This window comes from Mobula hypostoma, chromosome 16 (assembly GCF_963921235.1).
Source record: "Mobula hypostoma chromosome 16, sMobHyp1.1, whole genome shotgun sequence".
Taxonomy (NCBI): domain Eukaryota; kingdom Metazoa; phylum Chordata; class Chondrichthyes; order Myliobatiformes; family Myliobatidae; genus Mobula; species Mobula hypostoma.
The window spans coordinates 5,481,517-5,498,583 of NC_086112.1; the positions used below are offsets into that span (position 1 = coordinate 5,481,517).

At 45.1% G+C, this 17,067-nt stretch overlaps 1 protein-coding gene across 2 annotated transcripts in view; it reads left to right on the forward strand.

Annotated features, from left to right (window-relative positions):
• The window catches only part of LOC134357203 (arrestin domain-containing protein 3-like), a 54,695-nt gene that overhangs the window by 15,980 nt on the left and 21,648 nt on the right, over positions 1-17,067 (forward strand). Inside the window, exons 1-3 of one of the 2 annotated variants that reach the window (XM_063068475.1) lie at positions 1,391-2,304; positions 11,720-11,792; positions 11,875-12,028. In XM_063068475.1, the coding sequence (XP_062924545.1) occupies positions 2,058-2,304; positions 11,720-11,792; positions 11,875-12,028 (474 nt within the window). In that variant the 5' untranslated portion in view covers positions 1,391-2,057. Of the gene's footprint in view, positions 1-1,390; positions 2,305-11,719; positions 11,793-11,874; positions 12,029-17,067 lie in introns of those variants that run through there. The other variant, XM_063068474.1, reaches the window with a different exon arrangement.

Consider the following 17,067-nt stretch of genomic DNA (forward strand, 5'->3'; position numbering starts at 1 on the left):
GGCACATAATGACAATGACGATGATGAATGTAAATACCTTTACCTTCTAGATGCTTTAGAGATTAGGGCTATAAGATAGTGTGTGCTGTAGACCGATTTCAGCGGTGGGCAAATTGCAGCGGATCAAGGGCTTAATGCGTGCTTTGTCCAGCCTCTCGATGCTGTGATGATCGATTGATGCTGCCTGAACCACCAGGCAGTACTCATTGAGAAATATTTCCTGCAAGAGAATATCTGTAGATGCTGGCAATTCTCAGCAATACACAGAAAATGCTGGAGCAACACAGCAGGCCAGGCAGCGTCCATGGGAAAAAAGTACAGTCGATTTTTCAGGATGAGACCCTTTGGCAGGACTGGAGGAAAAAAAATGAGTAGATTTAAAAGGTCGGGTAGTGGAGAGAGTAACACAAGGTGATAGGTGAAACCAGTTGGAGGAGGGATGAAGTAAAGAGCTGGGAAGTTGATTGGGGGCTGAAGAAGGGGGAGTCTGATAGGGGAGAAAAGAAGGCTATGGAAGAAAGAAAAGGGGCAAGGAGCACTAGAGGGAGGCAATGGGATTGGGAATTGTGAAGGAGGGTAGGGCGCCATTACCGGAAGTTTGAGAAATTGATGTTCCTGCCAGCAGCTCGGAGGCTACCCAGACAGAATATAAGGCGTTGTTCATCCAACCTGAGTGTGGCCTCATGACAACAGTAGAGGAGGCCATCGATTGACATATTGGAATTGGAATGGGAAGTGGAATTAAAATGGATGGCCTCTGGGTCCGGTACTGTGCACAGTACTCCCGATGTGTCCACCTGTATATTGGTGAGACCTGACGTAGATTGGGAGACCGTTTCTCCAAGCACCTACACTCCATCCGCCAGTCGAAATGGGATCTTCCAGTGGCCACCCATTTTAATTCCAGGAGGGCAAAGAGGCCATTGTAGACCTCACAAGAGGTGATCTTGATAGATAAGGAAGAGGGCCAAGGAGTGGCGAACGGATCTGAATGCATTCAATTGTGAGGTGATGCATTTTGGAAAGTCAAATTAGTGTAGGATTATACAATGAATGGTAGGGCACAAGGGAATGTTCCTGGGTGTCGACATCTCTGACGATATATCCTGGGCCCAATATATTGATGCAATTGCAACGAACTTTCAGCTGCCTCCGCCTGGCAACGGTACCGCAGCATTAAAGCCAGGACCAACAGGCTACGGGACAGCTTCTTTCTACAAGCAATTAGACTTGTAGATTCACGACTCAATATTGTGACGGAGTCATAACGCAAAGATTCTTACTTCCTCACGTTGTGGGATGGATGTAAGACTTAAATAAATTCAATTGGTAGAAACGCCCTTCACCCCGCCACCCAGTTCGATATCCTAAATACATTTATTGTAATTTAGAGCGTTTTATTGTTATGTATTGCTACTGCAAAACGACAAATTTGACAAGGTATGCTGGTGATGTTAAACCTGATCGTGATTCTAAAAATAGAAATGTTAACTAAATTCGGCTGGTTCTGGAGGACAGGCAACCACACGGTGGGTTGAAGGGCGTTTCCTGCTTTTTACTATGTCTGCTGCCAGTTGCAGATTAGACAAGGTATCTTGACAATGAGTTTGGTGTTGCAGCTGGTTGTTTGCGTAACGCGGGCAGCGGGCGGAGTCCGTCTTTCAACTTGAAACTTCCCGTTTCACAACGACGGAGCACACGGACTGATCACGGTTCACCATCCTTACCCGCGTTTTCCGTGATTGTTCAGTTTATAAACCCGACAAAAATGGGAACCGTATAAACCCCAAAAGGTGAGCTTTACATTGATGGGCATCTTGCACTGAGGGTGTGTGCGGTTTGGACATCCGTGTACTACTGAATAGTTCCCCTTCCCTCAGAACAGAAGCAGAACCACTGTGCGGTCTGACAAGCCTCTCCTTTTCCGTGGGCATTCGTCACGGAACCTTTTTTAGCGGAGTCGAGCCCATTGCCGGCTCCCAGCCCAGAGTCAGACATCATCCCGAATCGGTGTTCGGCTGCTCGGAAGGTCCCAGCACGGTCCCCGCACCGCAGCCATGGGCAAAGTGAAGACCTTCGCGATCCTCTACGACCGCCCCACCTACTCCTGCGGGGAGCTGGTCTCCGGACGGATTGTGGTGGAGCTTACGGAGCAGATCCAGGTGAAGGCTCTTAAAATCCACGCCAAGGGCCAGGCGTATGTTGAATGGACAGAAACGGACACTTCTTCCGAGACCAACCAGACTGAGAGTTATACTCAGCAGCTGCGATACTTCAAGCACAAGCACATGTTGATTGGAACAGGTAGGTGCGCGCTCACGTTACACGCGGATCTTAAACAATCCGGCTTTAAAGTGTCCACAAACCCAGCAGCTGGCGTGTGTCCCGTTCTCCGGCTGACAATAGTTAGTGTGGCCGCCAGTGGAGGAGAGGCGGCAGCGGCTGATGTGCTCTGCGCCACTGGAGCTTTTAGTCAGCTCGGAAAACGATTAAAGATGTAGAAGATTAATGTAAAAATTCTAACTTCCAAATTGTGGGCGTTCGGATAGCTTGATCGTATGACTCGGTATGTGCACTTTGTACTGTAGAACACCTCGCATCTGGTAATCATAATGTCATTAGTTTCCCAAGTAAATATGGAAAACGATAGCGACACACAAAATGCTGAATGAACCCAGCGGGCCAGGCAGCATCTATGGAGAAGAGAGTACAGTGGACGTTGTGGGCGGCGTCCTCTCACCAGGACTGGAGGAAAAATTGACTAGAAAAGGTGGGGGCGGGGGGGCAGGAAGAAATACTGGGTGATAGGTGAAACCGGTAGCGGGAGGGGTGAAGTAAAGAGCTGGGAAGTTGATTGGTGAAAGAGATACAGGGCTGGAGAAGGAATCTGAGGGGAGAGGACGGAAGGCCATGGAAGAAAGAAAAAGGCAGAGGAGCACCAGAGGGAGGTGATGGGCAGGTAAGGAGATGAGGTGAGTGAGGGAAACGGGGGAGGGGGGGGTCATTACCGGAAGTTCGAGGTCAAAGTTCATGCCATCAGGTTGGAGGCTACCCAGACAGAATATAAGGTGTTGCTGCTCCAACCTGAGTGTGGTCTCATCGTGCCACTTTTTCTGGTGGATGGTGCTTGGTGAAGCGGTCTCTCAGTCTACATCAGGTCTCACCAATATACAGGAGGCCACACTGTGAGCACCGGACACGGTGGGTGACCTCAACAGTTTCACAAGTGAAGTGTCACCTCACCTGGAAAGACTGTTTGGGGCCCTGAATGGTAGTGAGGGAGGAGGTGGTGTGGGGGCAGGTGTAGCATTTGTTATGCTTGCAAGGGTAAGTGCCATGAGGGACATCAGTGAGGAGAGACGAATGGACGAGGGAATCATGTGGGGAGCGATCCCTGAATAAAGCAGGAAGTGGTGGGAGGGAAAGATGTGCTTGGTGGTGGGATCCCGTCGGAGATGGCAGAAGTTACAGAGAATTGTGTGGTAGATGGGGAAACTGGTAGGGTGGTAAACGAAGACAAGAGGAGTTTTATCCCTGGTGGGGTTACAGGAGTATGGGGTGAAGGCAGACGTGTGTGAAAAGATGCAGTTGAGAGCAGTGTTGATGGTGGAGGAGGGGAAGCTCCTTTCTTTGAAGGAGGACATTTCCTTTGGTCTGAAATGAAAAGCCTCATTCTGAGAGCAAATGTGGTGGAGATGGAGGAATTGAGAAAAGTGTATCACATTTTTACATGGAACAGGGTGGGAAGAGGTATAGTCCAGGTAGCTGTGAGGGTCTATAGGTTTTTAATAGACATCAGTAGATAAGCTGCCTCTGTATCTCTGAAGATCAAGAATTGGAAGGGAGGTGTCAGAAATGGACCAGGTGAATTTGAGGGCAGGGTGGAAGTTCAAGGCAAAGTTGGAAGTCGACATGCTCCATATGGGTGCGGGAAGCAGCATGATAATAGGGTTTGTCCATGGGTTGAGATTCTAAATTGGAAAAAGAACAACTTTGATCATATCAGAAAGAATCTGGCAAGTATGGATTAGGACAGGCTGGTTTCTGGCAAGGGTGTATTTGATAAGTGGGAGGCATTCACAAACATAATTTTGGCATGTATTTGTCAGAATAAAAGGTAAAAATAAGAGGTGTAGGGAACTTTTAGTTTTCAAGATTATTGAGGCCATGTTTAAGGAAAGAGCAGGTAAGAACAAATGAGGTACTTGTGGAGTATAAGAGATGCAAGAGAACACTTAAGAAAGATATCAGGAGGGCTAAAAGAAAGCATGAGGTTGCCCTAGCAGGTAGGGTGAAGCAGAATCCTTAGGGATTCTACAGATATGTTAAGAGCAAAAGGATTGCAAGGGACTTGGCTTTGGTTGTAGCAAGGATTAAGACTCAAGCCAAGGGCTTGCCTGCTGCTGCAGTCCAGGTAAGAAGACGCTGGAGGCGCTGTAGTGTGGAGTTTGTGCTCGGTCGGGAGCTGGCCTCTCCTGTTGGTGCTGCCCTCCAGTGTTCAATTGGTGGAATGACAGGTTGGATTGCTGGGAGCTGTACATCAATTTGCATGTCATTCAGGGTCATAAGAGTATACGTGTTTTCTTGAGTAACTGTGTTTTTCCTCACTATTTTAAATGTATGTCATTTACCTCTGCCCCAAAGGAACATTGCCTTGTTTGGCTGTACCCATGTATGGTTTGAGTGATAATTAAACTTGATTTGATTGATAAATCCCCAGGGCCTGACAAGGTGTTCCATTGGATCCTGTAGGAGGCAAGTGCAGAAACTGCAGGGGCCCTAGCAGAGATACTTAAATCATCCTCGGTGCCAGGTGAGGTACCAAGAATTGGAGGATAGTCCGTGTTGGTCCACTGTTTAAGAAAGGCTTTAAAAATAAACCAGGAAATTGTAGGTCAGTGAACTTGACATCAGAAGTGGAAAAGTTTTTGGAAGGAATGCTAAGGGACCAATTATGAGTCTTTGGATAGACATGTCTAATCCTATAACTTTTCAAGGAAGTTACCAAGAAAGTTGCTGAACGCAAGGTAGTGGATGTTGTCTACATGGACTTTAGCAAGGTATTTGACAAGGGAGGTTGGTCAAAAAGGTTCAGTTGCTTGGCATTCACGATGAGGTAGTAAATTGGATTAGACATGGTCTTAGTGGGAGAAGTCAGAGTGGGGTAGTAGATGATTGCCTCTCTGACTCTACCCCGTGTCCGATAGTGTGCCGCTGGGATTGGTGCTGGGTCCACTGTTGTTTGTCATCTATATCAACGATCTGGATGATAATTGTAGTTAACTGGATCAGCAAACTTGTGGATGACACTAAGATTGGGGGGTGTAGCGGACAGTGGGGAAAGCTATCATGGCCGGCAGTGGGATCTGAACCAGCTGAAAAAATGGGCTGAAAAATGGCAGATAAAATTAATGCAGACACGGGTGAGGTGTTGCACTTTGGTAGGACCAACCAGGTAGGTCTTGTACAGTGAATGGTAGGGCATTGAGTGTGGTAGGATAAAGGCATCTTGGAATACAGGTCAATAATTCATTGAAAGTGGTGGCACAGGTAGATAAAGCTTTTGGCACATTGGCCTTCATAAATCAATGTATTGAGTACAGAAGTTGAGATGTTATGAAGATGTGGCAGTGGATCAAAAGTTGTCCACATTCTGTTAACTAAAATGCCGCACCCTAAGATCCATCCCCCCCTCCCTCCCCCGTGAAATAATTTCTTGCTTCTCTGCTGCTCAAAGTTGCTGTAGATTTCACTGTGCTTGAGCCGGCAGCTGATGGGTGTGAGATTGTTTTAGTAGTCAGTTGTTTTTACAAAATTCACCCAAGCATTCCCAACTCGGGATCAAAAGGCAGACACCACAGCAAAGGTGCTCTTGGTTTATTAAGTACAGTGTTCCTGAGTGGTTGCATTCTGACCAGGGCTGTAACTTCAAAAGTGAGGTTATAACTGAGCTTTGCAAACTGTACGGGGTAAAGAAATATTCAGTGTGAGTGTTTCAACAAGACGATGCGAGATTTGTTGTGTGTGTTGTCCCAGAAAAGAAACGCGGGTGGCCAGAGCATCTACCCGAGTTAATGTATGCGTATAATGTGACACCTCACGCAAACACTGGATAGTCCCCTTATTACCTACTGTCCAGTATTGATTCCCACTTGCCCGTGGATGCTCTGCTGGGGCAAGAACAGTTTGCAGACAGGAAGTATGACAGGTTAGCCATACACCAGAAACGACTGAGTGATGCTCATGCCAGAGCAAAAGAATACTCTGAACAGAAGGCTGTAGAATATACTGCCTTACAGAAGGATAAAATTCATTGTCCTAAGGTTGACATAAATGCACCAGGCCGTAGTAAGGTCCAGGATGTTTGGAAGTCAACTGTCTACAGGATGGTAGAGATGCTAAATAACACATACGCATTGGAACCTTTGGAGGGAGGGCCTATTAAGAGGGTAAACAAGGTAGACATCAGCCCCTGTGAGAACATTCTCACCCCAGCTCCTCGAAGGAGACTGCAAACTCCTGTAATTCAGGCTAGCCCTTCCCTGAGACATGAATCAGATTCCGGGGATTCAGAGAATGGAGCGATATTGGTAGAAGATATGTCAGAGTAGGGTATATGGAATCTCGACCTTAGCCTTGACAATGTATCTTCTGCAACTGAGATTATAGGGGCTGTGAGTGCTGATACGGGTTCAGATGCTGGTAGTCTTCCTGTTGCAGCATCCCGCAGGAATAAAAGAGTAAATGCTGGACAGACTCTAATCCACTTCACAAACCAAGGTCAGTCCTAGATGTGGCCTCCATAAGTCCTGCAGCAGTGTCACAGATACTGGTTAGTCTAAGTTCAGTTCTACTCAGAGAAGCAGTTAAAAAGATTAAAGTACCTTTGCAGTGAGTGAGAAATCGAGGATGCTTACCTGTATGCAAAGGAGAATGTAACCAGGTGACCATTGGATATAATTATTTATTGTTGAAGTGCACTTGTGTATTCATCCTGGTAATACTAAAATAGCCACCTGTGCCTTCAAGAGAAAACAGTGATATCATTTTGCACATACAGAGTAGAAACAAGAGTTATAATGTTCTAGAAAGAACATCAAGTACTTGGAGCTGCTTTCTTCCCAAATGACTGTTGGGCATGTGGTAACAAAAGATTTTCATGAGTAAGGTATCGATGCTGGGTAGCATGGTTGTGTGAAGATCCTTATCTCCTTATGAGCAAGGACAATTCGTTTTGGGGTCTAGCCTATACATGTTTGGAAGTTAAGCACAGGTATGCCAAAAATTACCACTACCCTATTGGTTCTGTATATTTTGTTTTATTTTCATACAGTGTACTTAACTAGTTGATACACAAGTGTGGGCCAAAATTAAGTTGAGACTGTAACAGCAGGAACTGTGGTTTTTAAAATTCATTTTGTTGTTTTATTTTGATGCCCTTTTTCTGCATTCAAACATCTAAAGCAGATGAAGGAATTAAAGACCCAAAGAAGTACTTGTCCTGTGTATGTATTTTTCCCTGACTCGCTTTGGGAGGGGGCGGTGAAAGAACTACCTCTGACATCACACCACCTATACGTTTCCTCTGACATCACACCACATATACATTTCTCCAATTGCCTTAAAATTATGTCGTCTTGTATTAGCCATTTCTGTGCTGGGTAAAAGGTGCTGGCTTACTCCACCAATGCCTCTGGTATCTCGATCAAGTCTCCTCTCATCCTCCTTTGCTCTAAAGGGAATAGCCCTAGCTCACTCAATCGACCCTCATAAGAAATGCTCTCTAATCCAGGCAGCATCCTGGTAAGTCTGCTGTACACCTTCTCTAAAGCTTCCACATGCTTCCAATAATGAGGTGACCAGAACTATACACAATATTCAAAGTGTGTTCTAACCAGAGTTTTACAAAGCTGTAACATTTCTGAATGGACAGCGAATCTATGTGCATGACCTCTTTTTTTGCTCTTTTTGCAATACTTAATTTGGTGCATGTGTCTGTGTTATCATCATTTATAGTTTTTTAGATTATGAGGGCACTCAGTCCTTGTTTATTGTTATTTAGAAATGCATGCATTAAAAAAATGATGCAATGTTCCTCCAGAGTGATATCACAGAAACACAGGACAAACCAAGACTAAAACTGACAAAACCACATAATTGTAACATATAGTTACAACAGTGCAAAGCAATACCATAATTTGATAAAGAGCAGACCATGGGCACGGTTTAAAAAAAGTTTCAAGTCCTGATAGCCCCATCATCTCACGTAGACGGTAGAAAGGAGAAACTCTCCCTGCCATGAACTCCAAGTGCCGCAGACTTGCCGATGCATTGGAAGCACCCGACCGCTGTCGACTCTGAGTACGTCCAAAAACTTCGAGCCTCTGACCAGCCCTCTGACACCAGGCACTGAGCACCATCTCTGCTGAGCGCTTCGACCCCACCCTGGCCGCCGAGCAACAAGCGAAGCCAAGGACTCGGAGCCTTCCCCTCCAGAGATTCAGGATCACACAGTAACAGCAGCAGCGAAGCAGGCACTTCAGAAGTTTCACAGATGTTCCTCCATGCTCTCACGTCTGTTTCCATCAAATCAGGGCTGTGCACAGCACCCTACTTGACAGATAACAGGCATCATTCGCCGGAGTAGCTGCTGCAAGCTGCGTCGCGCCGCCATCTTCTCCTCCCACTGCAAAACAATAAATTTCAGGACATGTGCCAATGATGTTACAAACAAGAGAAAATCTGCAGTTGCTAGAAATCAATGCAAGACACACAAAATGCTGGAGGAACTCAGGAGGCCAGGCAGCTGAAGGGTCTTGGCCTGAATCATCAATTATACTTTTTTTTTTTGTTAAGATGCTGCTGAGTTCCTCCATCATTGTGTAAGTGTGGCCAATGATATTAAATCTGATTATGAACTTGGCCTTGTGGTTCTGAACTCAATCCCTCGACTAATGAAGGCCAACAGACCATATGCCTTCTTACACTGAGCAACTTTCATAGCTTACAGTGGGATCTGCACCAGCTGGGAAAAAGGGGCTGACAAATGGCAGAAGTTGGAAGGACTTGCACAATGAGTGGTAGGTAGGGTACTGATGCCCGAGTAGAACAGAGAATTTGGGAACAGTGATCCAAAATTCCAAACAAAAGGCATCATGGGTAGATAGGGTCATAAAGGACATTCATAAATCAAAATACTGAGTACGTGAGATGGGATGTTACATTCAAGTTCTATAAGACGTTGTTGAGGCCTATAAGACAGGAGTAGTATTGGGCCATTCAGCCCATCAAGTCTGCTCCACAATTCCATCATGGCTGATCTGTGATTCCACTCAACCCCATATACCTGCCACCTTCCTATATCCTTTGATGCCCTGACTGATCAGGAAACAATCAACTTCCGCCTTAAGTATACCCACAGACTTGGCCTCCACCACAATCTGTGGTAAAACATTCCACAGATTCACTAATCTCTGGCTAAAAAAATTCCTCTTTACTGCTGTCCTGAAAGGACACCCCATGGAGTATTGTGCAGGTCTGCTCACATGCCTACAGGAAAGATTTCAAATTGATTGGAAGAGGGAGAGAAATTTTTCGAGGATGTTGCCAGGACTTGAGGGTCTGAGTTATAGGTTGAATAGTTTTGGTCTTTATTCCCTGGAATGTAAAGATGGATAGAGGTATACAAAATTGAAGGGTATAGATGGGGTAAATGTAAACAGGTTTTTTCCACTGAGATTGAGTGGTACTAGAACTATAGGTCATGGTTAAGGGTCAAAGATGAACTATTTAAGGCAGGGGTCCCCACCTCTTTTGCACCGCTGACCAATTTAATATTGACAATATTCTTGCAGACCGGCTGATTTGGTGGGAGGGGGCGGGTGGTGTTCAAGTAGGGTTAAACTCGCCTCAACGTGTCTCTTACAGTTAGGGTTGCCAACTTTCTCACTCCCAAATAAGGGACAAAAGTAGCAGTCAAATCCCAGGACACTTTACCCTAGGAAAGACTACCATGACCATGAAGCCTTGCGCGGGCAAAGACATGCGCATATATGACATGCGAATGCGTGTACGTGCTGAATTTTTCCCCCCACCGATCAGTTTTGCCTTCATCTTCCCGACTATGCGTACATTATTTCTACTTTATATTGGCTGTGTATTTGTCATTATCATTTCTGCTTTTACTATATGTTAGTGTTACTTATTTTCAGTTTTATTTGTTATTTGGTATGATTTGTTAGGTTATTTTTTGGGTCTGGGAACGCTCAAAAATTTTTCCCATGTAAGTTAATTCTAATTGCTGCTTCGCTTCACGCCATTTCGGCATGAAAGGTTTCATAGAAACGCTTGACCTTAGCGGGGGAAATATTGGACAAACCAATTTAGCCCAATTTACGGGACGTCCCGGCAAATACGGGACAGTTGGCAACCCTATGTTCAAGTTCAACAATGCGTGACAGGGAATGAGGAAAGGTGCAGCTGACTCGTATCGTTTCCTCGCGGCCCGGTAGCACATGCTTTGTGGCCCAGTAGTTGGGGACCGCTGATTTAAGGGAAATATAAGGGGGAACTTCTTCACTCAGGGTGGTGAGAGTGTGGAATGAGCTGCCAGCGCAAACGGTGGATGAGGACTCGATATCAACATTTGAGTGAAATTTGGATAGGTACATGAATGGGAGGGGTATAGAGGACCATGGTCTAGGTGCAGGTCAATGGGATTAATGGGTCAGCATAGGCTGAAGGGCTTGCTTCTGTGCCTGAATGTTCTATGACTATTTCCACTATTATTTTTTGCCTTTACTTTTGCTGGGCGTCGTGGTTAGCACGACACATTCACAGCTCAGGGCATCAGAGTTCTGTGTTCAATTCCAACATCACCTGTGAGGAGTGTGTACGTTTTCTTTGGCTGCTCCAGTTTCCTCTCCGTCCAAAGATGTGTGGGTTCGGAGCTTAATTGGTCATTGTAAATTGTCCTGAGATTAGGCTCAGGTTAAATAGTGGGTTGCTGGGTAGTGCGGCTTGAAGGGCCTATTCCGTGCTGTGCAGTACTGTGCTAAAGTCTTTGGCACTTGTATAGCTTGAGTGCCTAAGACTTGTGCAGAGTACTATATGCGTCAACATTGAATCGAGAGCAAGTTTATAAATCTGGCAGGAGCAAAGGATATTGGGAATGGTGAGGCTGATGTGCCATGGGAGGGATGTGGGACAGAAGGAGTGCCAGGGACGGGATGGGGGGCAGGGGGCGGGTGGTGTTGTTACAGGTGCAGAAACACCCAACACCAAGAGACCAGGCAAGGTCATTTGATTCCAAATAATTGGTTTATTGATCATTACAGAATGTCTTGCTGGTGCTTCCCACTTCCTCCCCTCTACTCAACCATGATTGCCCTCTCCTTGCCCCCTTCCCACTCTCAGTCCACAATAGAGAACCACATCAGAATTGGGTTTATCATCACTCACATATGTCATGAAATTTGTTTTTTATTGTGGCAGCAGTACAGTGCAATTTGTAAAATTACCACAGTACTGTGTGTGTGTGTATATATATATATGTGTATATATATATATATGTGTATATATATATATATGTGTATATATATATGTATATATATATATATTATATTCATTCTTTGGACTACGCAGTATTACATCTATAAGTATTTCTGAAGATAACTCAAAAGCAAAATACTACAGATGCTAACTGAATTTGTTTCTACAGAGTCTTCTGATGAAGTTACTATGTTGACATCGGGCAGGCATGAGTATCCGTTCAGTCTTGTGCTTCCACACGCGTGAGTTATTACAGAGAAAATCATTAATGTGATTCATTATTAATGAAGATGATGCTTCATATTGGTTTATGTTCTCCAACAGGCCGCCACTACCTTCTTCCTTTAAGGGTACATATGGCCATGTGAGCTATTGGATGACAGCCAAACTGCACAGACCTTGGAAACTGAGAACAAAAGTAAAAGAACCATTCACGGTATTTAACCAGATTGACATTAGTGCTCCCGGACCACTACTGGTAGGTTCCACAGAGTTTTGGGTGAATGTTTAATAAACCAGTTTACAATATTTTGTTCTACTCATTCACAAAATACTGACAGCTTTTACTGGGAAAGGGTGGGGGAGAAAGGTCATGCATTGAATTACTTAAGTCCAATTCAATCACAGCATGGTGGTGTAGTGGTCAGCACAACGCTTTACAGTACCACCAATTCAGTTCAATTCCAGCTGCTGTCTGGAAGCAGTTTGTACATTCTCCCTGTAACCACGTGAATTTGCTCTGGGTGCTCCAAGCTCCTCCCAAATTCCATATACCTGCAGGTTGGGGTTAGTAAGGTGTCATCACCATTACATGCTGGGTTATATGACATGTGTGATCATGGTCTGTGACCATGTTTGTTCTTGGCAAATTTTCCAACAGAAGTGGTTTGCCATTGCCACCTCTTGGGCAGTGTCTTTACAATACAGGTGACCACAATCAGTATCAGTATTCTTCAGAGACAGTCTGCCTGGTGTCATAACCAGGACTGGTGACATGCACCATCAGCTGATGTACCCATCCACCTGCTGCTCCCATGGCTTCATGTGACCCTGATCCGGGAGGCAGGGGTGTGTGAGGAGTAAGTAGGTGCTATACCTTGCTGATGGGTACTTGCAGGCTAACAGACGGAAACAGCGCCTTACACCTCCTGTGGTAGAGGTGTACCTCCACCCCTCAACTCGTAGTGGTAAGTTACAGGCATGCTAAATTGGCGCCGGAAGCATGGCGACACCTTGTGGGCTATCCACAGCACAATCCTCAGACTACGTTAGTCATTGATGCAAACGGCACTTTTCACTGTACATTCCAATGTACTTGTGACAAATAAAGATTATTAATATTTATCTAAGTCTTTGTACTCAAGAAGCAGGTAAGTAAACAAATATGACTAAAACTACTTCATAGGAACATAGAACATAGAAATGTAGAAAACGCACAGCATAATACAGGCCCTTAGGCCCACAATGCTGTGCCGAACATGTACTTTAGAAATTACCTAGGGTTACCCATACCCCTCTATATTTCTAAGCTCCACATACCTATCCAGGAGTCTCTTAAAAGACCCTATCGTATCCGCCTCCACCACTGTCACTGGCAGCCCATTCCACGCACTCACCACCTTCTGCGTTTTTTTTTAAAAAAACAAACAAACTTGCCCCTGACATCTCCTCTGTAGCTACTTCCAAGCACCTTAAAGCTGTGCCCTCTTGTGTTAGCCACTTCAGCCCTGGGAAAAAGCCTTTGACTATCCACACAATCAGTGCCTCTCATCATCTGATAGACCTCTATCAGGTCACCTCTCATTCTTCACTGCTCCAAGGAGAAAAGACCAAGTTCACTTAACCTATTCTCATAAGGTATGCTCCCTAATCCAGGCAACATCCTTGTAAATCTCCTCTGCACCTTTTCTATAGATTCCACATTCCTCTTGTAGTGAGGTGACCAGAACTGAGCACAGTGCTCCAAGTGGAGTCTGACCAGGGTCCTACATAGCTGTAACATTACCTCTCGGCTCCTAAACTCAATCCCACAGTTGATGAAGGCCAATGCACTGTATGCTGCCTTAACCACAGAGTCAACCTGCGCAGCAACTATGAGTGTCCTATGGACTCAAACCCCAAGATCCCTCTGATCCTCCACACTGCCAAGAGTCTTATCATTAATACTATATTCTGCCATCATACTTGACCTATCAAAATGAATGACCTCACATTTATCTGGGTTGAATATCTGCCACTTCTCAGCCCAGCTTTGCACCCTATCAGTGTCCCGCTGTAACCTGACAGCCCTCCAAACTATCCACAACACACCCAACGTTTGTGTCATCAGAAAATTTACTAACCCATCCATCCACTTCCTCATCCAGGTCATTTATAAAAATCACAAAGAGTAGGGGTCCCAGAACAGATCCCTGAGGCACATCACTGGTCACCGACCTCCATGCAGAATATGACCCATCTACAACCACTCTTTGCCTTCTGTGGGCAAGCCAGTTCTGGAAACACAAAGCAATGTCCCCTTGGATCCCATGCCTCCTTACTTTCTCAATAAACCTGGCATGGGGTACCTTATCAAATGCCTTGGATCCTAATCATATTATATCTCTCCAAATGTTCATAAATCCTGCCTCTCAAGATCTCTTCCATTAACTTACCAACCACTGAAGTAGGAGTTACTGATCAATAATTTCCTGGGCTATCTCTACTCCTTTCTTGAACAAGGGAACAACATCTGCAACCCTGCAGTCCTCCGGAACACTCCTGTCCCCATTGATTATGCAAAGATCACTGCCAGAGAGTCAGCAATCTCCTCCCTTGCCTCCCACAGTAGCCTGGGGTACATCTCATCCAGTCCCAGAGACTTATCCAACTTGATGCTTCCCAAAAGTTCCAGCACATTCTCTTTCTTAATGTCTGTATGCTCAAGCTTTTCAATCCACTGTAAGTCATCCCTAGAATTGCCGAGATCCTTTTCCGTAGTGAATACTGAAGCAAAGTATTCATTAAGTACCTCTGCTGTCTCCTCTGGTTTCATACACAGTTTTGCACTGTCACACTTGATTAGTCCTATTCTCTCATGGCTTATCCTCATGCTCTTCACATACTTGTAGAATGCCTTGGCGTTTTCTTTAATCCTGCTCACCAAAGCCTTCCCATGGCCCCTCCTGGCTCTCCTAATTTCCTCCTTAAGCTCCTTCCTGCTAGCCTTATAATCTTCTAAGATCTCTGTCATTACCTAGTTTTTTTAACTTTTCATAAGCTTTTCTTCTTGACTAGATTTTCAACAGCCTTTTTACACCACGGATACTGTTCCCTACCATCCTTTCTCTGTCTCATTGGAATGTACCTTTGTAGAACCCTACGCAAATACCCCCTAAACATTTGCCACATTTCTGCCGTACATTTCCCTAAGAACATCTGTTCCCAGTGTATGCTTCCAAGGTCCTGCCTGATAGCTTAATATTTCCCCTAGCTCCAATTAAACACTTTCCTAACTTGTCTGTTCCTATCCCTCTCCAATGCTATGGCAAAGGAGATAAAATTGTGATCGCTATCTCCAAAATGCTCTCCCACTGAGAGACCTGACACCTGACCAGGTTCATTTCCCAATACCAGATCAAGTACAGCCTCCCCCCTTGTAGACTTATCAATTTATTGTGTCAAGAAACCTTCCTGAACACACCTAACAAACTCCACCCCATCTAAACCCCTCACTCTAGAAGAATGCCAGTCAATATTGGAGGGAATTTAAATCTTCCACCACAACAGCCCTGTTATTATTGCATCTTTCCAGAATCTGTCTGCTTATCTGCTCGTCGATGTCCTTGTTATTATTTGATGGTCTGTATATAAAAAAAACAGTAGAGTTATTGACCCCTTCCTGTTCCTAACTTCCACCCACAGAGACTTAGTAGACAATCCCTCCATGACTTCCTCCTTTTCTCCAGCCGTGACACCACCTCTGATCAGCAGTTCCACAGCCTCATCTCTTTTGTCTCCCTCCCTGTCCTTTCTGAAACATCTAAATCCTAGCACTCTAAGTAACCATTCCTGCCCTCGAGCTATCCAAGTCTCTGTAATGGCCACAGCATCATAGCCTCAAGTACCGATCAACACTCTAAGCTCATCTGCTTTGTTCACGATGCTTGCATTAAAATAGACACATCTCAAACCTTCGGTCTGAGCGTATCCCTTCTCTGTCATCTGCCTGTCCTCCCTTATGCACTGTCTCCAAGATTTCTCTATTTGTGAGCCAACCGCCCCTTCCTCTGTCTCTTCAGTTCAGTTCCCACCCACCAGCAATTCTAGTTTAAACTCTCTCCAATAGCCTTGGGAAACCTCCCTGTCAGGATATTGCTCCCCCTCGGGGTCAAGTGCAACCCATCCTTTTTGTACAGGTCGTGCCTGCCCCAAAAGAGGTACCAATGATCCAGAAATCTGAATCCCTGCCCGCTGCTCCAATCCCTCAGCCATGCATTTATCCTCCATCTCACTCTATTCCTATACTTACTATCATACTGAGTGTATTTCTAAATTATCATTAAAGCCCATTTCCTCTTGGCCTGAAACACAGTTGTTCATTCCTGCCCCATAGATGCTACCTGACCTGCTGAGTTCCCCAGGCATTTTGTGTGTGTTGCACAGGAAAAGCCTCCTGAAAGGTTTCAACATTTAAGAGACTGAAATGTTTCTTTGCCATGAAATCTTCCCCTTGTCATTGAAAGGTAGTGTTGAGGAAGGGCTTGGTCAGATTCAGAGAATAGGCAGACAGAGTACTGTGTGGGGAAGTGTATGTTTGTGCACTTTGTGGAAGGAATAAAGGTATTGACTATTTTATAGATGGGGAACAAATTCAGAAATCGGGTGTAAAAGGACTTGGGAATCCTTGAGCAGGATTCCCTAACTTGCGGGCTGGGTCTTTGGTAAGGAATGTGAATGCAATGTTAGCATTCATTTAGAGAGGACTAGAATATAAAAGTAAGGATGTAATAATGAGACTTTAAGGATTGGTCAGACCATATTTGGAGAATTGTCAGTAGTTTTGGACCCCATATGTGCTCACACTGGAGAGGGTCCTGAGGAGCGTTTCAAAAGTGATCCCAGAAATGAAAGGGTTAATGTATCAGGAGTGTTTGACTCTGGGCCTGTACTCACTGCAGTTTAGAAAGATGAGGGTGTGGGTGGGGGAATCTCAACGAAGCCTATTGAATATTGAAAGTGGATGTGGTGAGGACGGTTCCTTTGTGGCTGAGTCTAGGACTAGAGGGCACAGCTCAGTGTAGAAGGATGTCCCCTTAGAACAGACAAAAGGAGGAATTTCTTTAGCCAGAAGGTGATAAATCTGTGGAATCTATTGCCACAGATGGATGTGGAGCCCAGGTCATTGGGTATATTTAAAGCAGAGGTTGATAGGTTCTTGATTAGTAATGGTGTTAAAGGTAATGGGGAGGAGGCCGGTGAATGGAGTTGACGTGGAAAATGGGTCAGCCATAACTGAATGGAGGAGCAGACTTGATG